Source organism: Chelmon rostratus, chromosome 16, assembly GCF_017976325.1.
Source record: "Chelmon rostratus isolate fCheRos1 chromosome 16, fCheRos1.pri, whole genome shotgun sequence".
Taxonomy (NCBI): Eukaryota; Metazoa; Chordata; class Actinopteri; order Chaetodontiformes; family Chaetodontidae; genus Chelmon; species Chelmon rostratus.
Window position 1 is genome coordinate 22,378,053 of NC_055673.1, and position 24,006 is coordinate 22,402,058.

The window sequence follows — 24,006 nt, forward strand, 5'->3', positions numbered from 1 at the left end:
CAAACACTGAGTGAGACATTTCCCCCTTCATCACATCAAAAGCCCAGGAACAAACCTGGACTCGGACCAGTCTGTGAGCACCATGACCGCACCGCCGCTGGCTGCATGGTGCCTGTGTGTTTTTTTGGCCACGGGACGTTGTCGCCAGCAGTTTTTGTTCACTTTGATTGGTGAAAGTATGTCAGTGGGTTACATTGACACCAGCGCAGGGCTGCGGGGAAGGAGGAGCCGATGAAGTGGGTCACATGGTCGCACACTACTCGAAACAGTCGCTGCTGAACCAGTCCTCCAAACCACTGGAGTTGCGCCTTCGAAGCGGCTTTTCTCCGTACAGTCTTTGAATGGAGCACGGCGGACCCGCAGGTGTAGCTCAGATCCACTGAAAGCAGACGAGAATACACCGCCTTCGAGGACGAAACACCGACCTCTGAAAACTTACTGCTTCAGTCTGCTGTGAGATTCTTCTTCTTCGTGTCTAATTTCGCCTGTCACTGACAGCCGAGCAGAGTTTTTACGGTCTTTGCCGTGTTTACGTGTCGTTACTGTGAATGTTGTAGCTCGGCAGCCAGCTTCTCCACCGTGGTCAATCAGCGACTTTTCAGTTGCTGAACACTACAACAGAAAAACGGCTTCAGCACTGAGGTAGCAGAGGAGGAGGAAAACCCCCGAAACTCAAAGGATATGGAGTCAACCAAGGCTGGTGAGTGAGCTTTAACTCTTCTTGAAATGACAGCAGCCGTGGCTCATTCATGCCCCATTAGAGTCAAGGCAATTACGTTTTGTGAAAGTAGCACGGCTAGTATAATGAGGGCTTATATTTTAACTTGTCTGCTCTTAAAATTGTTAAAGGTTGAACCGTGTACTGGTGTGTCCAGGTTAAACTGGGTTAGGAGTATCAGTGGGCTGTTGTTATTACCCAAGTAGATGGCTTCAACAGCACTGCAGTCGTCCCGTCTCACATGGACCCATCTGCCTAGCCATGTGCGCCTGTGTTTACGCTCCCCGTGCGTCGCCGCTCATTGGCCCAGTGGCGTCGTGACGTAGCCATTGCATAATTCCTCCCAGCAAGCTGGTGTGGCGTCTCGCTGTGGATACACGTGAGTCATCTCGCAGCAGCTCGCGGTGACCCAGTTTTCCCGGCAAAGAACTTGCTAGCTCCACGTGGGGGCGTGTTGAAAAAAACGTTTAAAGTTATGGTGCATTCAAAGCCCATGGGATACAGAATCGTCTTTGTACTTTGTACGGTGTTATTCATTCCTTTTCTTAAAAAATATTTCTAGAGCACACATCCAGCTCACCTGTCATGTGATAATAATATAATCTAAACTCTGGTTTTGATGGGGTCGCGGTTTAATCAGTGAACTCAGAATGACAGAAAAAAGTAGCCCTTTAAAAACTAAAATGAATCCTTTACATTACATGTCACTTAATGGACAATGCTTAAAAATCTAATGGGAGGACAGGAGTGGTGTAATTTCTCCAAAATATTTGCCTTAACAAGACTAACATTAATTAGAAGTGGCATTTCCCATTCGATGGTATATATTTGTAACTAAAATGTAAGACATGCATGCCTATTTAACTTTAAATATATCAGTACTTTACAGGTGAAATAAAATTGACCCATTTAGAATGAGATCCAGCTCTAGGTCCATCTGTTGCGGACCCTGTAAATGTGAATGGCTGCAGGGAGGGGCCAGACTACCTACTACACACACCCTTGTGAAGCTGACATTATGTAATTGCTGTTACCTAATCATTGAGAATAGCAGGGGAAGAAATCAGGTCAGCCTATGTGGAGGGGGAAAAACTGGCTCAGCGGCGGCAGCAGGCTGTCTGCTCGGCTCCTACTGGCTGAGGAGCTGTTGTCGTATTATGATCTGCCCTCTTTATGTTAAGCTCGTGGGTTCACACAGCGAAACCGCCCGGGGCCGTGGATAGTTACAGTTACATTTCATCTGAGGGAAAGGAAAGCCAGCAGGAGCGCTGACGGTCACCATGACACAACAGAGGAAGTCAAGGCGCCACCTACAGATACTTGAATATCATCAACAGAAATTAAAAGATTTAGACATCACAGTATTTGATAAGATTGTGATTATTGGAGAATTTCCTGCTAAACTCCACAATGACAAATAAAAACCTGGAAATTAATGAGAAGACATTTGATTTTGTGGCATTTATTACCGTGGGAGAAAATGATGTTGAAGTGAAATATAAGAATAATGCTGGGGCTATTTTATATTTTCTTGAGAATGCATTCCATGAAAAAACAAAACCACCAATGTGTTAGTCTGTCTCTTAATACGGTCAGACTATCAACTGTCTGTGGTGCTCAGCTCCAAGCCCACTGGCCAGGCTTTCATATACACACATACACACACAATAAGATCCATTCATTGTTGGTATGAGTCTTTTCATGGGATTTGTTGATGGGAATTAAAATGTAGTATCACCAGGCTTATCTTTTCAGGGAAAAAAATGAAGGCTGTATTTAAAATCCAAATACAGCTGACATGGATCTCCTCCAGCTCACGTCTCTGCAAAGCGTTGAGTTGTCGCTGCAGTCTCATCGTGGTCCATTTTCTCTCCCCTGTTGAACACTAGGAGGCGTAATAGCCTACATCAGCTCTTCCAACTCTGGCTCAAGTCCGGAGTCGTGCCACAGCGACTCCTCCAATGGCAGCTACCAGTCGTCCTCCCCGCCCCATGGCTCTTCGCCCAGTCGCCACCAGCAGAGTCAGCTGGTGGACGCCGCCGGCGGCCAAAACCTTCCAGGGACTCAGAAAAGCGGACGCTCATCCTCTACTGCAAAATGTGGCATCACAAGTAAGACGGTCACTCCATTGTGTTTTGATAAGCTAACTGCTCTAATCTTACCGGTGTTCATTAACTTGAGGAGAACTTGAGATTCCTTCTTTTAGGTAATAGGTTGCTAGAGTTTGACCATGCGTGCACAACTATGACCATTATACAAGCATCAAACCATCAAAGGGAATATCCTATTTAACAGTGCCGTGCCCTATGATGACTATTACTGTAAGTGGGGAAAATGAGTTGCTCACAGTTCTGACTTTCCAAAGCTCTGCAAGCTGATTTTTATTACTGAAGAGAATTGTTAAAACCCCAAATTCACACAAAAAATACTGACATGAGCTCCGTGTCCTCAGTGGTATGGAGGGAATCCCTCTAAACACTTACACCACAGTTTGGGAAAAGGTTGATAATAATGTAAAATCGTAATAGTCTTTAGTTAAGGTGTTAAAACATGTGCAGTCATTGGTGTGTTCAGACGAACTGTAAGAATCTGTTTTCCTCTAAACCAGAAATCAACGGCCTGGTGCTGCTGTGTAAGGTGTGTGGCGACGTGGCCTCTGGTTTCCACTATGGCGTCCATGCTTGTGAAGGCTGCAAGGTGAGGCCGGCTCTCTGCAACAACACCCCACCCAACACACACAGACACTCTCACACAGAGCACTGAATCAGAGTCACAGTGATGGGTGCTGCAGTGACTTTGGGCTGCTGTTGAAGTGGGTCACCACCAGCGTAGCCATCTGTACAGCTACAGCCACAGACTCTGGGAAACTAGTTCACTCTCCCCATATTTATATCAGCTGCCCCTCGTACCTCACATTGCTGTGTGGCCTAGTTAACTATGGGGAGCTAACAGACCACAGTTTGCCTCAGAGCAGAAACACACACACACACACACACACACATTCAAACAAGCAGACACTCACACACACACACACACACACACACACACACAGACTGATGAGTTGATGAGCTAATATTATATAGTTTTACTCAAACCCCAAACTGCAAGAAATGTGAATAATTTGAATGTTATCGAACATGCTAAAATGAAATAGTGATTGTTTGACTGAACAGTCTAATGTGGACATATCCACACACAGTGCCCCCCCCCCTCTATGGCTTGTGGGCCCCCTGTCATCACAGCGTGCTGTCTGTCTTTGTGAACAAACAGGGCTTCTTCAGGAGGAGCATCCAGCAGAACATCCAGTATAAGAAGTGCCTTAAGAATGAGAGCTGTCCCATCATGAGGATCAACAGGAACCGCTGCCAGCAGTGCCGCTTCAAGAAATGCCTGATGGTGGGGATGTCCAGAGACTGTGAGTATCTGTAGAATGGACTGTCAGGCTCATTACAGCACCGCTAATTGATTCAGGCTCTCAAGAGCAGGAGGAGCTCTGATTGATTGTGTGTAATGTGAATTAACAGATACAGTCTATATGTATGTCTAACTTATAACTCAACACTGAAAAACATTTCGGGGACTCATCCTGAAATTGTCCTCTCCTCACTGTTCAGCTGTGCGCTTTGGCCGAATCCCCAAGCGGGAGAAACAGCGCATGCTGCTGGAGATGCAGAGTGCCATGAACAACATGATGAACAACAGCCAGCTGCACAGCGGCCAGACGCTACCTATTGGCAAACAGCTGCCGGCCAGTGCCACAGAACCTACCTCGGAGGACGCCAGCCCCGCCCCCTCCTGCTCACCATCCAGCCAGTCAGACTCCAGCTCTGACCCCGAACCCACGGTGCCCATGGACACCAGCCCCAGCTCAGCCTCACCCAGCGCGTCGGACAGCGGGGAGGAGGAGGTGATCGGCTCTGTGACCAGGGCCCACCAGGAGACCTTCATGTACAACCAGGAACAGAGCAGCCTGACAGCTGAGGCTCCGCCCCCCACAGCCCCCCTGAACAGCGGTTGTACCAAAACCACCACGAACCACAGGACAGAGGAGCGACAGGACACCTGGAACCACCACAACAACCTGCTCACCATGGCAGCACAGGAGCCCCCCTCCAGCGTGGGCCCCCAGGATCAGGAGGACAACACCACCAACCACTGCCCCTTCAGAGTGTCCAGGAGTGCTGCCACCAGCCACTGTCCAGCCTACACGCATGGAGCATTCAGAGCTCCGTCCACAGAGGGGCCCGTCAACGGAGTCCACAGTGGGCCCCTGTGGAGAGGAGGCAACAGAATGTATCTGGTAAGATCATAACAGGCAAAAAAGCTACAACACAAAACCAATTCAGTACGCTTTAATTCAGGAATTAAAGTTAAAATACCACTTAGACGTCAGTGAGGCGGAAATAAGGAAATAAATTACAGTACAATCAGATAAAAACCAAATGGCAGGTGAGGGAAACTGAAGGAGAAGTAGTGCAGATTTATTTTGGTCCGTTATTAATAACAAAGTCAATAAGACAAGAAACTAAGTGTAATATTAGCATTGTGGTTGGATGCAGCCACTCCCACAGAACTGAAGGCAGCGATAAAAGCAGCTGTGATGTTCACTGTGCTGGATCACTAAATACAAGCAAGTTTCAGGTCTTTGCAAGTTGAATTCTCTGTTTTTCTGTTGTTTCAGTGACTATAATTTACAGTGTATGAGGCCTCCAGCATGACTGCTTAATTTTACTCTCTGGCCACTTGGGGGCAGCAAATCAAACACATCTGACATATACTCACCTTATACAAGTGATATGGACCATAAGTTTTAGCAAACACAGAGCCTCATTAGAGCTCATTTGGATCTGTGTTTGTGGTCCGCTTGGTCTGTAGCAAATCCTGAAAAAATGATCTGGCTCTTCAGCTGCTAAACGCTGCTCACCAACTAGTCTCTTACCTGTGCCTGGCTGTCGTTAGGTAGTGTATGGTAGGTTTATCAGAGCATTTTCACTGGAAAGAAAACTGCTTGTCATGGCTGAAAACAGCTGATGAGAGGAGAGCTGTGGGCTGAAAACCAAACCAATATAAACAGAATAAAATGCACTTTAGAGGTGAGGGTGGTTCCGTCAGTGGGTGATAATCCTCTGTGGGATCACCGCTATGAGTGACCTGTTTTACATCATAAGCCGTGTATGTTTCCTCTGAGCAGGCTGTGTTATATCGCTCTGTCCTCTGTCCTGCCCTCAGGTTTGTCCCATGAACACGTCTGCTCAAGTGGACCCTCAGAAGTCTGGCCATGAGGTGTGGGAGGAGTTCTCTCACAGCTTCACCCCCGCTGTCAGGGAGGTGGTGGAGTTTGCCAAGAAGATCCCAGGCTTCAGAGACCTGTCCCAACCCGACCAGGTCAGCCTGCTGAAGGCTGGCACCTTTGAGGTATGTTTTCCCAAACCACGTGCCACAGATCTGTCTCTTGCGTGGCATTAGCACGTGTCAGACCACCCAGACTGACAGAGCGGGGCTTGTGTTCTGCAGGTGCTGGTGGTTCGCTTCGCCTCTCTCTTCGACGTGAAGGACCGCACCGTTACCTTTCTGGGTGGGAAGAAATACAGCGTGGACACTCTGAGGGCCATGGGGGCTGGAGACCTCCTTAACTCCATGTTTGACTTCAGCGAGAAGCTCATCAACCTGGGCCTCAGCGAGGAGGAGATGAGCCTCTTCACTGCGGTGGTCCTGGTCTCTGCAGGTGGGTTTGTGTTTACTGGCGTGTTTTCAGGCTCACTCTGCATTATGGATCAGAACCAGATTATGGGGTTTTTGCTTTTCCATTGAACTGGAAATAATGCTTTGGCCTCAAAGTTCATTCTTCACCCTGAAAGTAGTTTGACAAAACACTCCCAGCTGAGTGTGCACTTGAGTTGTGATCGTTTTGTTCAACATCTCGGAAAGTGGCCTCTCAGCCTAACGTTGTCCCCGTCCCCTCTTCCAGATCGTTCAGGCATCGAGAACGTGAACTCCGTGGAGGCCCTGCAGGAGACGCTGATCCGCGCCCTGCGAAGCCTCATCACCAAGAACCACCCCAACGAGTCGGCCATCTTCACCAAGCTGCTGCTCAAGCTGCCTGACCTGCGCTCGCTCAACAACATGCACTCTGAGCAGCTGCTGGCCTTCAAGGTCCATTCCTGAAATTTCCTCTAGTACTTGACGCCCCGACACAAACTATAACGCCTGTGACGGGACCCGGGGGCCACGCGAACCGGCTCCGCCTCACCTCCCGCCCAAACCACACCTGCACCTCTATGCTTCTCCCACGAGGCTTTGAGTTCCGTTCCTTCAGTCATTAAATTGAACTAAAGCTCAAACCTGACATTCAAAGGGGGAAGAAGACCATTAAAAATGTTCTTGTACTGTACTGTAGGGCGTAACTGCCTGTGCAATGGTAATGCATACATACAGACACACTGATTGATGTATATGTTTCTTGTGTTTGTGTGTAGCATACTGTACGTTGCAGCTGTACAAATGTTAGAAGCACTTTTCTGTATAGTGTAGTTTTTTGCATTCATAGTGCAATATGTGACTGCTTTTTGATTTTGAGCTGTATAGTGAGGAGTCGAGAAACTTGTGTATACTTTTGAATGGCACACGGTAATGATCGAACAGGTGCTGTGCTCACGTGATAAGGGGAAGGTTGCAAACCTAAAAACCCCGGGACACTGAATGGCCGACGAGGTCGGATTCTCTTTGCAAGGCAGACGACAATGAGAGGAATGTGGGCTTGAAGCTGCTAAGCGTCCCAGCTTCCCAGCTTGGTCTCCAGAGATTGAGCGAATGTTGTCGAATTTGAACAAATTCGGGGAGCAACAGATGGCGATGTCTTATATCAGGCTTTTCATGCAGTTTTTATGTGCTATGCTGTGTTTTCATTTTTTTTCTAAATTATTTGGGCATTGTGACAAATCAAATGTGTCAGTGCCACTCTATCGCTTGCCGATTTCTGCACATGGATCGCTGGGAATGGAGAAGCACTGAGTAAACGATATCAAATTCTGGACTTGTTTGAACATCTTACAGATGTGTTTTCTGTTCTCTTATCTTTGTTTCCTTAAAGAAAACAGACGTGTTTCTGAGATCCCCGTGTCTGCTGTCCTGTGCGTCCCAGGTCGGGTAGAGTTTTTCTACTTGCTCAGTGGTCGAGTCAGACACTTGATGTTGCTGTCAGGCACTGGATGGCAGAGCAGACGTCTCCCAGTCACCAGCAGCTCCCACTTGCTTGAATAAACATCCTTTCTGTTTTACGTGTACAGGCTTTAGCTGAGTGTAGTTAAGCTGAATAGGTAGGACTATTCCATATAAAATATGATTGTAATATCATTGAAGTGATTGTAATTTAAAGAAATCAGCCGAGCCGAGGTGATGGCTGAGTTGCTGGCGTTCAGATAGTTTTGCGATGCCATCTTTTTGTTCCCTGTTGGTGAATTCAGAATGTCTGTCCTTTCAATATCCAGAGCTTCTGTCATTGTGTTAACAGTGCTGACACGTAGTTCTGTTCTCCTCTGTGAAAGGATTGCAGTATGCATAGATTTCTATATAAATACATACATACTATCATACATACATAACTGTATAGATGAATATATCTATATAAATAAATTTTATAAATGCAGGTCACGTTGTGAAGTGGTCATTGAATTTGTCTGGTTGTCATTTCGTGAGGCAGAATGATTCACGTGATGTTTAATTCGAATAACTGATTTTGGTCTAAATGCTTGGAAGAAAAGTTTCTGGCACATCCACCTGCAGCTCCACCTTTACAGCTGTTCTCACCCACAGAACTTCACCTGAAAATATGACATTTTTTATGTCATTTTTTATGTCATTGTAATTCTTTGATATTTCTTATCTAGAAAATGTGGGTCTTTTTCCTAAATAAGTGTTATTTCAAAGCAGTCTGTGTTGACTCTGTTCCTAAATCACGCTTTGTGTCTGTTGAGTTTGGCTTCACAGAGCCCGGAGCTGTGAACTCAAAGCCTTAAACACAAGACCGAAGGAAACAGCATTAAAACAGCAGCTGCTGCTACAGTATCAAACATTAATTCATGTTTGATTCACTAAAATAACCAAGCCATGCATTCACAGCTGTGTGAAAGCTTTAATGCTCATTGTGCCCGTTATGCATTTGGGAGGGTTAGGGGGTTTGTTTTCATTCAGAAATTCTGAAATTGGCAAGAGAGCTGTCACTGAGTCCATCAATTATTGAGACATTTTATAAACAGTTTATATAGATTTCAGTTTCATCTGGTGGAAATGTTTTGGAAATTGAGCTTGGGGTTCAATTCACTCAGATTTGAACTGTGTCATCTCCATGCCACACACTGATTGTATGTATGAACAATATGCATGTGCTACTGTATATTATCTTATACATACAGACCTGATCAAAATCTTAAGACCAGTTGAAAAATAGCTAGAATTTACCTTTTGCACATTTGGATCTTAATGAGGTTTTACATTGAGCTACAATATGCAAAAATAAGAAGGGGGAGTGTGACAAAAAGCACTTTGAAAAAGTCAATTATTCAAAACAACAAGTAAACTGAAATAGGCTGTTTATCAGCTGATCAAAAGTTTAAGACCACAGGCTATAAAAGCCAAAATCTGCTCAAAATTCTCATTTTCTGTCAGGCATTCACACGGTCATGCCCTCCTGATGGCTAAAGCTAAGAAGCTTTCTCTTCTTGAACGTGGTCGGATCGTCGAGCTGCATAAGCAAGGCCTCTCGCAGCGTGCCATTGCTGCTGAGGTTGGACGCAGTAAGACAGTCATTCTAAATGTTTTGAAAGATCCTGAGCATTATGGAACAAAAAAGTCAAGTGATTGACCCAAAAAAATTACACCTGCGCTGAGCCGGAGGATCCGATTGGCTGTCGGTCAAGACACAGGGCGGTCCTCGACCCAAATTAAGGCCCTTACTGGTGCCGACTGTAGTGCAATAACCATCAGACGGCATCTGTGGGAAAAGGGTTTCAAAAACAAAAAACGAATTCAAAGACCTCGTCTCCTTCAACGCCACAAAGCTGCCCGTTTAGACTTTGCCAGGGAGCATCAAACATGGGACACTGAGAGGTGGAAAAAAGTTTTATTCTCTGATGAGAAAAAATTTAACCTTGACGCCCAGATGGCTTCCAATGTTACTGGCATGACAAGGAGATCCCACCTGAGATGTTTTCTACCCGGCACAGTGGAGGGGGGTCCATCATGATCTGGGGTGCTTTTTCATTCAGTGGAACATTGGAGCTTCAGGTGGTGCAGGGCCGGCAAACGGCGGCTGGTTACGTGCAGATGTTGCAGCGGGCCCCTCATGACTGAGGGCCCTCGTCTGTGTGGTAACAGCTGGGTATTTCAACAGCACAACGCTGCAGTTCACGATGCTTGCTTGACGAAGGACTTCTTCAGGGAGAATAACATCACTCTTTTGAACCATCCCACATGTTCCCCTGATTTAAATCCCATAGAGAACATTTGGGGATGGATGGCAAGGGAAGTTTATAAAAATGGCCGTCAGTTCCAGACAGTTGATGCCCTTCATGAAGCCATCTTCATCACTTGGAGCACAGTTCCCAATAGCTTCCTGGAAACACTCGCATCAAGCATTCCCAAACGAATTTTTGAAGTGATTAACAAGAACGGTGGAGCTACTCATTACTGAGTCCTACTGAGAAAATGTTTTGTTCTGGTTTGGAGAGTTTTTTGTAATTTTTTGAGCGATGGTCTTAAACTTTTGATCAGCTGATAAACAGCCTATTTCAGTTTACTTGTTGTTGTTGTTGTTTTTTTAATTACTTTTTCAAAGTGTTTTTTGTCACACTCCCCCTTCTTGCTTTTGTACATTGTAGCTCTACTTAAAACCTCATTAAAATCCAAATATGCAAAAGGTAAATTCTAGCTATTTTTCAACTGGTCTTAAGATTTTGATCAGGTCTGTATATAGGATATATACAGACAGGCATATACATATCTGTACATATACAGGCATATACAGATATATGCAGTATGCAGTATGCAACAAGCCAACAAACCACTTCATACTGAATCTGATACAAGAAGTTCACCATCACAGTCAATCCAGCTGTGACCACTGAAAGCCTCTGTTAATTCAGCTTAAGGAGGACGTAAAATTTCTTTCTAACATGTTAATGTTTAATACTGAAAACTACTGAAGCACAAAGCAGACAGTGTATGTAGTTTGTAGTTGGTGCGTAGCAGGTGCACTATGGAACTGGGACACAGCTTTCTCCCTAAATGAACTCTAATCGAAAGGTGTCGCAGCAAAATGCTTGTTTCCTGGATTCCTTCATTCAAAACAAATGGAACAGAGATCCACTAAAACAGATCTCTGCTCTTTTCTCACCACTTCTCAGCGCATGTTTCAACAAATCACATATGAAACGTATCAATGATGACTGTTTTAAAATGGGCCTAACTCATGGTGGTCACTGTGCAGCCTCAGCTGAGGTATGTGCAGGATATGCTGTGTGACACTGTGGAAATGTGATTTCCTACAGTCCTTGTAACTGTCTAGACAAAAAAGACGGGATAGACTGAATCTGCTGAACACCTCAGCAGACATTTGGTGACTTTCTTCAAAGACAAAGCGTCAAAGCTGTGATGGAAACTTGAGGTGCAATAACATTAGATTTCAAAAAAAAACAAAAAAAAAGAGAAGTGAATTCATGCACACTTGGCTGAGGTAGTGTCACTATCCATCAGCAGATGGCAACAAGCAGCTTCTTCTCTGAATGTCCACTCACTGCTCCTCCCTGCAGCCTGGGACTCAGACACCATCTGCAGCCTGCTCATGTTCCCTCTGGAAACCAAATTAGAAGTGATTTCACTGCTTTGTGAGCAAAACATACAACAGAGTCAATAAAGGCTTCACATTAATACTTTACTTTATAATTACAGCCTTAAACTCAAGATTCTGCAATTTCCCAGCTTGGGATAAATAAAGTATATCTATCTATCTATCTATCTATCTATCTATCTATCTATCTATCTATCTATCTATCTATCTATCTATCTATCTATCTATCTATCTATCTATCTATCTATCTATCTATCTATCTATCTATCTATCTATCTATCTAAGATTAAAATTGAACCTCTATCTGCATTAACCTCTGTTGAACAGTGCAAAGATGCATAACTGAACAACTTCAATTCATCATTGCCCTCTCATATACACACAGTTATATATGCATTGGGGAAGCATCAGGAGGAACATTCCCAAAAAGAAAGTCAAGCAAATGAATTACTTTGGAGGTTTGGAAGGTAATAATGAAATATATATATATATATATATAAATATACTCTTAAAAAACAACTACAATATTCAAGAATTAAATGAATTATGGTTAAAAAAAAATCAAATTTTGAATTAATGTCAAGAAAAAGCAACAAAAATGAAAGCACAAAACCAGATTCTCTCAAAACCATCTTTATTCTCAAGAGCCATTTCACATTAGCTGCAATCATCATCAATCATAGCGTCAAAAATCATTTCCTCAAGGCCCTCCACGCTCATGTCAAAGCACTGCCCAGAGCTGGACAGAGGCTCACTGGACCGCGTTTCCAGTGAAATTCAGAGTGCAAAACAGCATCTCATCTCATCTCATCTCCTGTTTCGCTGCCACAGACTCCCTCCTACACCTTACCGCCCTTTCCCTCTGCGACAGGTTTCCAGTATGTGTTGAACAGATGAGTTGAACAAGAAGACACTCAAACACGCAGGGAGAGAAATCTGTGTCGACGGTGGATGACTTTGTCTTTGATGCTGGTTACACTTTGACCGAGAAGTTGTCCTTAAATGTGTTCCTGTGTAGCTGTGCTGCATCGTACTGACAGTGACGTCCAGCTACAGCAATAACTGTTTTTTTAATCGCATAACTAATGCGCTAATTTAAGTTTTTTTTTAATGATCCATAATGTCTTGCTCATTATTCTTTTGCAGAGATGTGGAAGTGGATTTGAGAGCAAGATACTGTATTTTTTTTTAACGCTATGCAAAACAATGTCATGTTTATTTTATGCTAACAACATCCGTAAAAAAAATCTGCAGTCTGAAAATATACATCCTTTTTTCCTTTGTACTGTAAAATAGCTTTTCTATGGTGCAACTCTTGTTATTGGTTTGTAACTGAGTAACCTTAAGAGTAACAACTCGTGGGAGAGATAACAGCGTACTGGCGCCTCTTCAAGAACAGTTTCTGAACCACCAGTCAGCATTGACTATGTTTACATGCACCGACAGCTCCGTGCATATGAGAATTCAAGTAATTATGGTTATGGTGTGTGACAAGTAAAAATCCAACATATTCTTATGGCCATTAATGCCACTCTATACATATCCTAAAAAAAAAAATACAAACATTCGCATCACAGGTTATAAAAAGTTTAGAATGTTTCCTTAAAATCGTATTTCCGTGTAATTTGGTCAAAAATTACTTTTTCAGTTTTAGTTCTTTGGGTTAAAGCTGCGCTAATTATTAATTTTATATTAACAATGAGTCAAATGACTACCTGTACTGTGGAGGGGTCCCTTGCAGTAATGAAGAATTTTAGCCTCTTTCAGCTCATTGTTTTGGTTTTACGGCCCACGACTGTACGTTTTAGGTGCCTCAATATTCCCATCACCACCTTTAAATTAAGCTCAGGTAAACCAAGGCTACGCTACCTTCCTCCCTCAAATAGCACCGCGACAAAGCTGGTGAACATAATGCAGCACATACAGTGGCAGCTGAAGAGCCACATATTTTTCTCAGGAGTTGTTGAAGACCGAAGGAGATTGAATATTAGTCTTACATTCATCAGGTCGCCAGAAACACAACTCTAAAATAATGCTAACTCCATGTCTGCACTGCCAAACACCACTTTCTAATGAGATTAAACTGAAATGTCACGACTGAAGAACACTGCTGTAACGTCTGCTTTATCAGCCCGTTTGGATTGGAAGAATTTCTGCGTTTCTCTATGAAAATCCAGATGTGGTAAAGGGAATAGCCAGACTATGAATGCTCCAATTACTCTGGAACAGCTTCAGAAGACAAAGCTCAGCCATCTCTGTCAAAAATCTGAAGTGGAACTTGTGGCTCAACTGGAAGATCATTAGCCTCGAGAAACCCGGGGCTGGCTGCACAGGCAGGTTTTTGATATGATCTAACTTAAAGTCACCCTTTATACTGATGTCAAAATTCTCCGATTTCACAAAACCATCTAATGTGAGCAATCTTTGAACTCACAGTGGGTTGAGATTTTGCTGTCTATCTTAATTTTCACTGCCCCTAAGCAGGAGGGTTCTTGGTTCCACTAATCCCTCTGTCCTTGACTTGAAAAAGCTAAAAGAAAACTGGAAAGGTGTCATAGAAATTGTGCTAAATATACCTGGCGGTGGGTTGGGGGATAAACGGTGGAGGATAACGCAGAGTTAATGGGATCAACTGTGATATCGCTGCGGTTGTTCCTGTGAAAAGCTCTGATTGTACTGAATTAGCCTGGACGTGAAGTGGCCAATCAATATCTTTCATAGCAACAAATCTTTAACGTGGAAGTGGCCACTGCAGACCGATCTTACCTAAATCTGCTGCAGTCTGCTCTTTTAGCTCATTGTTTTACACAGCAGCAGTTTGTTTAATGTATAGTCTTAAGTTATAGTCTGTTTCCAGACAGCTGTTTTTCAGTCAAACAGCTCTGATCAGCATCAAACAGAGGTACTAACTAGCTGGTGGAGAAATCAAACATCTGGCAGACAAAGTCGAGCTTGTGTGTTCGTCTGCTCGTTGTGGAATTCTGCCCGTTAGTGGCAAAAAAAGCAAAAAAAGATCAAAGAATGCTGCTTTGAAACGACTGTTTTTATTTTGTGCAGGCGTCTTAGCTCTTGTCGCGGCCCTTTAACTGTGCAGGAACCCAGAGACATTTACAGAAACTCCAGGACTCCAGGAACTACACTTGATCTGAGGAACGTAGATCCAGTTTGGGTGTGTGGCCCACGGTTTGCACCCTCCAAAGAGCCCCTGCTCCTGAGGTAGTACGTATTAATGGTCCAGCAGCTGTCAGAGTGGAGTTAAAGCACTCATGTCACTGACTGGTCAAACACAAGCCTCAAAGCTGCTGCAGCGCGTACACAGCTTCCACTCAGACTGCAAGCGAGCGAGCGAGCGGTGTTGCTAGGATACTGGGACTTAGCGTGGGAATTTTCTTTCAATGTTGTGGACATTTAAACAAAGTTACGCAGCCGAATTCCTGAGACTAGTCTAAAAGTCTATAAAAATTTAAAAAAGAGGTAAGTGTGGTCCCGTCCTAAGGTAGACCATCAAACAGTCATGCAGCAGCACTCTACAAAAGACAGCCACGTGACAGCGTTGCAAACTCATTGCACTTTTTCATGCTTTTTGGGTCGAATACGCTAGCGCAGTTTGCTGGTCTAATCCTCACGGTTCTTCACATGCAATGGAAACGCAAACACAAATGCACCAAAGGGACTTTAAGGTCCTCATTTAGTTCCTGAGTTTAGTTCCTGGGACTATTTGGTTGAAAAGGGCCATCAGACAAGCAAGAGCAGAATTAAGAGTGGCCTAACTCTAGGTCAGTCTAAGGTAAGCATGTTTGTGCAACCAGCCCGAGGTTGTGATAGCTGATTCTCATTTTCCTTCATCTTGTCACTTCCTGTGGCAACTGCAACCACATTACTTTAGCACAATTGCTAACTAACGGGACATCATTTTGATTTTACAACATGTTTTCCACCAGGACTGATCTGTTAACTGGTTTATTAATGGCACCAGACACGCTCAGCATCAAACGACTTAACATGGTGATGACCTCAACAGGACAGTGGACGACAGCGGTGCATGTAAACGTGGCCAATGCCGCTTTTCCAAATGGCTCTGGCTCAGCGCGGCCCGGCACGTCCGCCGGGGCCGCCCGAGACCGGGCGCCGGTCCTCGTGTTCGCTCTCTCCCTCTGATTGTCTGTGCATTTATTTTGAGTCTGTACAGTTTGTGAGGTGTGTGTGTGAGGTCCGGGTCATTCAAACACTGCAGCAAGTCTATTGCTTTGATAAAAGGCATCACTTCACAGAAAAGAGAAAAAAAAAAACAAAACAAAACAAAACAAAACAAAACACACAAGCTGCTTTGAGGAGTAGTGTGGAGCTTGAAAAAGCGAGATATACAAAGCAAATGTTTGTCACATCGCAAACGACAATAGCAAAGAGAGGCTTCGAGAACAACAACAAAAGAAGAACATACCGGCTGAAATGAAAGAAAGGAAAGATCGCTACGTTTTCACAATCTCACCAGCTTTCTGTGTGCCTCGCTGATGACAAATCATACTGTTTTTGGGCCAGCCAATGCTCACTTGGCCTCCAAATCCCACCAGTTGGTCACAGTGGTGGGGTCTGACCCATATCTTATCCAGGCACATGCATATATGCATATATGTGCATGTGTACAGTTATGCTGTGTGTACTGTAAGTATGTACGTGTGTGTGTGCGTTAGTGTAAATGCATGCCATCATAAGAGGCTGTTATGCAAACAGATAATAATCATTTCTGCATGTGAGCAACGATACAGTTCAATCAGCCATCTCCCCAGCCCCCCTCCCCCCCCCCCGCAGCACCATGACGTCACTGTGTTAACATCCAGTCTGCCGTTTTCACAGAGTTCTACAAAAACCCCGAACAAAACACTTGAAATCATCCTACGTGGGACGAGTGCGGCGACGTGTCCGAGATGAAACATTAACGGTTGTATTATAGAAGTTGCTAACGTGGACTAACACACGAGTCAGAAGGACGACTGCGTGCGAGCGGCATGCACTAACTAGAATAACCAGTCTTGGTATCGCTATGAAAGCCCAGCGGGGATTCAATAAGGAGGGCATCATTCACTTGGTTTTGGCACAGCATGTGGCATAGTTACACAAAAACAAGTACTATTATGATTGTCTTTTCCTGACATCAGTGTCATTATGTGCTTTAGTTAGTCCTGACTCTTCTCGCTCGTGTTTATGCTACTGCTGCCTCCCTCTCAGTGTTGGAAGCCTGAATCGCCGGCAGGTAGGCTGGAATTACAACCTCTGTGTGTTTCCATGTGCAGTTTGTAAAAAGAAAGGCAAGGAACATCGACACAAGTAAGATTTTCTTTGATTGGATAGTTTTTTTTTAAATGCAGCTCCAACACGTTGGCGTATTAGGGCCACGGAAGAAGCAAAATTTGAGCCCTGCAATACTTCTGCCATTCCAAGTGCATTTGTTTAGGGCTGCAACTAACCATTCGTCATTCATTTATCTGATATCTGAGATATTCAATTTACTGTCACATAAGATAAAGGAAGCAGAAAATCCAAGCAAAGGAGAGCTGGAACTGGAGAACGTTTTGGCATTTTTGCTCAACAAACTTCTTAAATCATTAATTTATTGTCAGAATAGTTGCAGATTATTTTTTTGTTGATCAGCTAATTGACTCGTGGTTGCAGTTCTGCATTTGTCATATAAAATAAAGCATTAACAATCTGTTTTGTTGGACATTGGTGAGGAGCTCTGGAAACTCAAAAGTTTGGTAAGAAGTAATACACATCCAGTCTCTATCTCATGATTGGCAAAAATAAACTCTTCTAGAATATTATTTCAGCCCTGTTACATTCGATCCACTACTCGTGTCAGCATAGCTAATATCCATGAAGCAGCCCTTTGGAAATTCAGAACTGGATTGCCTGATATTTCATATGCTTCCTTTATTCTTTTTCTGTGAACAGTGCGACACATCTCGGACAGTCTAGATCTGAATTCAGAGTTGCTTGGTGGACCACATGTAAACCGCAATGTGGACCTGATCCTTTTGAAAATAGGTTGTGATTAAATTACCGGATTTTTGAATGGAGTTTGGTTTGCCGTTCTCCACATCTGAGAACACGCATTATGTCAAAGGCAAAGCAATGTTTGTTTTTTCTTGCATATTTCAGACTTAAGTGTCATAGGAATATTCTTTACATTCGCTTGGATGCTTGTGTCCAAAGTGACTTACAACTCGGCAGCTTTTTTTTTTTTTTTTCTTTTTTTAAGATATCACTCACTTCCACTTTATGAATAGAACTTTTTTTTGTTTCTTTTGCAATGACCCTAAAATGCTGTCGTACTGCAACGGCTAATGTCGTCCACGATATTTAGCAATGTTTGCTAGGCAGTTAGCACAGCACATTAGCATTAACTGTCAGTTTACTGTCACATCTGAAAATTCCATGTTAAACTAAGTATCGGGCAGAATTGCGCTCAAACTTTACTGAACGATGAGCTTGTGGGTTTTGAGGATGACAAACAAGTTTAACAGTATGGTTGTGTAGTGTTAACAGCGTGGATGCCATGTCAAATGACTGCTTCTCAGAAAAGTTCATTTTGCAAAATCTTGCCCAGGTTTCTTCCTCAGAGTTCTGCCTTGAGTTGATGCCCTGTTGCAAAATTCGGATTTTGCGACATCTCCTGAACGCAGCATTACGACTTAACGGTGCGATGTGTGGCTACCCAGAGACCTCAAAGCCCGTGGGCTGTTGTCTATTGTCTATCATAGAATGAGTGCTGCTGTTAGTGCTCGGGTCACAGTATGATGGTGAGGCAATGAACAGTTCACTCACCAGGTGGATGACTGACTATATGACAGCTAACGTACGGACTGACCATCAAATGGGTCCAATAAAGTAGAGCAGGTGGGGGAAGGCTACCGGATCGCTAATGTCTTGTTTTGTGTGTTATCAGGTGAGCAGCCACTTTGAGTTTTTCAACAAAAAGGAGGGAAAATTCAACATTTGCATGGTTTCTAATGAATGTCCAAGTGTTGATAAAATCACCATTATGCCAACTGTACAATCATCAACACAAAAAAAAAATCTAGAGTAAAATCCGAGGTGAGAGGTTATATCCACAATAACAACAACAAAACAAAAACAGACCAAAAAAAAACAAAACAAAAAAACAGAACAAAATGCTATTCACATGTACCCGCACTGTAAGGAATGGTTCCATCCAAAACTAGGCCAGAGAGCTACTCCTAAACTATGGAATGAAGTGACACTCAGTAGTGCTAATAGAAAGTTCATTGTGACGGGCCTTCTGCTGGTTCCATCCCTGAGACCACCAGGGTTCCCAGGAGCTGATGTATGCGCACACATACATACACACACATACATGCACGCACACACGCATACATTAAAATCCATTGGTCAGTCTTCGAAGACCTCCAGGAAGAGAGGAGGGAATAGCTCGGTGGGACACTCCACTTTCATGTGGAGGAATCGGCTGGCGTGGCAGGCGCCGATCATCCGCAGGTCCGTCACCTTCATTAGCAGCTTGGGCCAGAAGTGCGCCACTTTGTGTTTGCGGTAGTTGATGTAATGTTCAAAGGCCAGCAGGAACTCCTCTTGGCAGCGTTCGATTCGCTCCACGCTACTCAGGCCCGACCGATCTGATCATAAAAAGACATTGACAACTAACTTAGTTAGTGCACTGGAGGAATTTATAGGAAAAATGTTTGCACTGTGTGCGAGGAAGCATCAGTGGTGAAAGAAACCTGGTGTTCCTGTTCAGTTTCTAATGAGAATCATTTCTGCTGAATTAAAGGAAAAAGATGGTTAATTACAAACTGTGTTTTCTTTTCACAGATCAGTAATGATTATCAAAGTAATTGCTGAAATCTCAGAGCACAGTAGGTCAGATTTGTAGCAGGAGGTAAATCTGTAAACTATAATGAATGTTCACAACAAACAGGCTGGGTAATTATTTAACTGGTCCACTTTCTTTCCTCCTACAAATTAAACAGACTAACCTGGGGTTTGTTTACAACCTGTCCAATGGTCTGATAGCAGCTGCTTTGGTGAGTACGACATTATAATAACCAATAGCTCAACTGTTTGCTGTAAATTACGTACAGAAAGATTTTGCAGATTTTTTTAAGCGACATGTCTGCTGGATTTCAAAGATAATTCTGGTTTATGACATCTTGGATCCTATTTTCCCAGGCTCGAACACTATTCCCCATCAGTAGTAGTTAATTGGTTGGCTGGGAAACGTGGCTAATCACAGCTAGTGCAACGAGACAGCAAAAAACAAACGATCGGACAGGTTAAACAAATAAAAAAAAGAAAAAGATAATTGCCCCATTCTTATCTAAAATAGAAAGAGAAGGACAGTGATAAAATGATCACCCAACGCTCCGCTGTGAGCATCCATCACAGTTTACAGGCTGACTTCCTGCTTCGTGTGGCCTACTTATCGTTGTCGTGCTAACACACAGTTTTCCTGTGTAACGTGGGATTATCGACAACATTTCAGGTGCGCTCACTGTCGGTTTGACCTCCAACTAAAGTGGTTTAGATAATCGGACAAGACTGTTTATAGCCTGTCTGATTGTCCCACTTTGCCGTAACGGCGTTACTGTGATCCCAGACGTCGGTGATTACTCCGCTCTGCACAATGTTATACATGATGGAAGTGATTTCTACAGCTGTGGAAAATAGGTCCAAGTTGTCATAAAACAGAATTACCTTGAAAAGGCCTGATACCTTTCACAATTTCTAACTCAGTTTGATGAATATGAAGGGAATAAATGGTTGCAATCACTGGATTCTCTTGGCAGCACTGAAACCTATTAAGGTCATTAAATTATCTTTACTGTATGGACCATCACAGGGGCTGGATCCTTTTTTTTTCAGTCTTTCTGCAGAATAAAAGTGCAATTGCGGAAACAAGTAGATGCTACAACTGTGTTCTTATTTATTACTACATGATAATTATGTACCTGTACTATGTACCTAGCTTGATAGTAGACAGATAAATATCATGTTTACCATGAATATGATGCTAGTTGTTATCATTATTTATCTGAGTATGCATGATTATATAGAATTATTTATTCAGTGGAATGTTTAATTTCATAAACTTGTCTGGTAGAAAATTGTCAGAAGGAAAATGGTCAACTTTAAAGACAGCAATTACAGCATTAACTTTCAATCCAAAGCTATTGATTGCAGTGTTGAAAATGGTATTGATTAAACCAAAGTGGCTACTGGAAGCGTGTCAGAGGACAGATGGACAGGTTATCCCCATGTCATGTCTCCATGTAGAACAGTATTGATCTTCAATGAGATGCAGAGCGTCACAATCCAAGCTCCTCACAATGATTATGGTGATTAATTGACCGAACTTGGTTTTTTATGGATTTCATGTCAGAAAAATACTGTGCTAGCATGAGACAGAAACCCTCTTGTGATGAGCGTCTGGACAGCAGGCGCTTACCGGATGAGAGCAGGATGACAGCCTGTAGGAGAGCCACCTCAGAGTCATCCAAGTTAAAGGAGGACAGCGACACGCCAAGGTCAAAGATGGCATCCGACACTACGCCCAAGCCTCCGTTCTTAAGCTGACCCCGTGTGACCGCCATCTCGCCGTTCAGCGTGAGGGTCTCGCTCTCTGGATCATAGCGAACAGCAGCTCGCAGTGACATGATCTCCATGCAACAACCTTTCAGCAGGATGATCTGGTCTTCACAAGGCAGCTGATTAGAAGGAGGAAGAGATTAGCTTCGTTAGTCGGGGAATATAGCTAATCTAGCCATAGCATGCACGGCCTTATTTTTAAAATAGCTGAAAATTTAGCCATAAATACTGTTCAAATTAGGGAATGATGACAAATTAAAACCTTTGAACATTAAAATCCCCATAAATTCAAACTGTACTCTGAAATTTGGCATAAAGAAGCAGCTCAAATAGGCTGAGCTAAGTGTTTGCTAGCTAACACGTTAGACCGCTAATAATTATGTACCTGTACTATGTATCTAGCCTGATAGCTAGACAGGTGAATACCATGCTGGAATATGATGCCAATTGTCATTTATATGAATATTCATGATTGTATGTTATTATTTATTCAATGGAATGTTTCATTTGTGGTAGCATTAGCATTAGCAATACATCAACGTGAGTACAAATGTAGTAGGCATGTTAGCTGGCCTACTAATATGGTTAAAAAGTTACTGTTAGTGAATAGTGAAGTAATGTTTCTGCCAAAAATAGTTTAATATTAATATTTAAGTAAATATATGTATATCTATTTTTTAATCTCAAGTAAGATATCACTATAGGCCTCAAAATAAAGTGAAATTAATGTACCAATTGACCACTGTCTCCATTTGACATAAAATTAGTGCCAAATTGAAAAAATTCCACAGGATTAATGGACCTGTAAATCAGAGTTCTGGTTTGTTTTCATAGTAATAGAGTCAACTCTTAACTCAAAATGTTTTCAGTGCTCTTTGGTGATCAAGCTATGTAATCGTGACACTCTTTCTAAATGACCTCAAACGTATCTCTGTGTTGTGCATATTCTGTATTGTAATTTCATGTTACTTATCAGCTGACGTTCATGCTGTTGCTGATACATCTGTGATAAGCTGATATTGGCCGGGTATATTTGTTGCTTTTGATAAGCTTTCGATAGTCAAACAGGTGTTGGAACACCTCTGTATCCACCAGAGGGAGAATTAAGAAAAGTCTGTGCGGTCAGCAGCTCCTCTTACCTCACAAAACATAGGCAGTTTTTTGGCAAAGTCCACCACTCGGGTTATGGCAGGGGTGATAATTTTTGTAAACTGACTGAAGGCTTCTATATCCACTTTGTTTCCTTCAGGTGCATTGACCATGGACGCTTGACCAATATCCTCAGGCTGAAACGACAAAGACAGAGGGTCAGTGTAGGAGTGGTCTCCAGGTTTGAACACAAATACCACACAGCACGTTTCCTATAACTGAAAACTATTACTGAAATTAGCATTACATATGGAGTTCATAGGTAAGATGGGGAGTGTAAAGTATAAATGGCCAAATGGAGGAACTTGAAGGTGTGATGCATAAAAGTTATGTGATTTTGATTTAGTTGGTAAGATTTTAACTGGGCCATGTGATGTAAATATGTCAAATAGACTTATAGCCCTCATGCTGTCTAAGTGTTAAATGTGTTATGCATGTGAATGACTATAAATGAGTATATTATCCTCAACACTGATAATGGGGATGAAACTACACAAGTTGAAAGTCAGTACATTAGTTTCAGTTTCAATATTTCTGCTTGCTGTGTCTTACCTTAGTTTCCTTCACCCCCGCTGCACTCTGGTCAGAAGTATAGAATAAATTACATGTTATTTCATTAAGAAGCATAGCTTCCTCGACCTGTTGGATAATCAACAGGAATCGTGAAGTTTCAATGAAGAACCCGTGTCAAGCCAACTAAAAAGAAAACAAGTTAAAACTGAGGACAGATGAAAAGAGTGTGCAGATAGAAAACAGGTGAGGACAGAAATCCAAGATGGGTTTCTATGGTGAGATTCAGGCCCAGGACCACGACTTCATACAGGTCCTCAGAAACACTTGGTGACTATTGACGGCGCTGAAATGTACTCTTACCGTAAATAATGGATGACTATTTGGATGGCCGCGATGGGACACTTATTAACTTCAGCCAATCAAACCTTCAATCACTGAATCTCAGGTGTGAACACTACTTTACAGTAGTATTAGTTTGGATAAATACCAGGTCACGTGATGAAAGCGTGAAAGTCGTGATTCAGCCGTATTCGTGTTGACTGACACATGGAAAGTGAGGTCACTTCCCCAGCTCTCTCAAAACTTCAGAATGTCGCTGCTCCTCTATCACATTTTAATTCACCTTTATGCGAGTGTACAGGTGTTCTGTCTGATCGTGCCATAGAAACCCAAGACAAAGTCAACAGTTGAGGCGGACTTTCAATCTGGACAGAGCGATTTTACAGAAAAAAAACAAACCGAACAAAATTAGTGAAAAAAAGGGTGAGGTGTGAAATCAAAAGCTACAAACAGAAAGAGAGAAAAATGAAACACCACGAAAAAAGCAAGTTATTAGTATTAGTGATTAAGGATCATTGCTTGGTAAGACATAAGAAAGACAAAAATAAGATGTTCCATTATAAATTAGTGCTGCTGCGCTGAAGAACACACTTTTCTCCATCGTCCAGCTAATTCTCCCCACTCTACAAGGAGATACAAAAAAACACATGGACATATTAACACAGGGACCAGTGGAACAGTGGTTGTGGTGGAGGCAGAGGTGGAGACCGGGGCATGATATGGAAGGGGTCTGTGAGGGGTGGCTCGGGGAGGTGGGGGGTGGACTGGATAAGGCAGGGTAATCGATACAATGAAGGCTGTGGTGAGGAGGGAGGGAGGGAGGAGG

The 24,006-nt window shown here is 43.1% G+C and overlaps 2 protein-coding genes across 12 annotated transcripts in view; one reads left to right on the forward strand and one right to left on the reverse strand.

Moving 5' to 3' along the window:
* The first annotated feature begins 269 nt into the window (after window positions 1-269).
* nr1d2b (nuclear receptor subfamily 1, group D, member 2b) lies at window positions 270-8,377 on the forward strand. Its single transcript, XM_041954906.1, has 9 exons — window positions 270-453; window positions 558-700; window positions 2,608-2,829; window positions 3,327-3,415; window positions 3,989-4,133; window positions 4,333-5,018; window positions 5,948-6,133; window positions 6,233-6,443; window positions 6,687-8,377. The coding sequence occupies exons 2-9, from the start codon at window positions 682-684 to the stop codon at window positions 6,881-6,883; spliced, it is 1,755 nt and encodes a 584-aa protein (XP_041810840.1). The 5' UTR covers window positions 270-453; window positions 558-681; the 3' UTR covers window positions 6,884-8,377.
* A 3,801-nt stretch (window positions 8,378-12,178) lies between these two features.
* Window positions 12,179-24,006, reverse strand: part of thrb (thyroid hormone receptor beta) — a 107,800-nt gene continuing 95,972 nt past the window's right edge. For 10 of the 11 annotated variants that reach the window (XM_041954915.1, XM_041954914.1, XM_041954908.1 and 7 more), the window contains 4 exons: window positions 22,881-22,907; window positions 22,319-22,465; window positions 21,040-21,298; window positions 12,179-19,210 (listed from right to left, as the gene is read on the reverse strand). In XM_041954915.1, the coding sequence (XP_041810849.1) occupies window positions 18,969-19,210; window positions 21,040-21,298; window positions 22,319-22,465; window positions 22,881-22,907 (675 nt within the window). In that variant the 3' untranslated portion in view covers window positions 12,179-18,968. Of the gene's footprint in view, window positions 19,211-21,039; window positions 21,299-22,318; window positions 22,466-22,880; window positions 22,968-24,006 lie in introns of all 11 variants that reach the window. The other variant, XM_041954916.1, reaches the window with a different exon arrangement.

Coding starts and splice junctions, on each gene's coding strand:
- nr1d2b (XM_041954906.1), top strand. Junction 4,134..4,332: donor GGTGGGGATGTCCAGAGACT/GTGAGTATCTGT, acceptor CTCACTGTTCAG/CTGTGCGCTTTGGCCGAATC. Junction 5,019..5,947: donor GAGGCAACAGAATGTATCTG/GTAAGATCATAA, acceptor TCCTGCCCTCAG/GTTTGTCCCATGAACACGTC.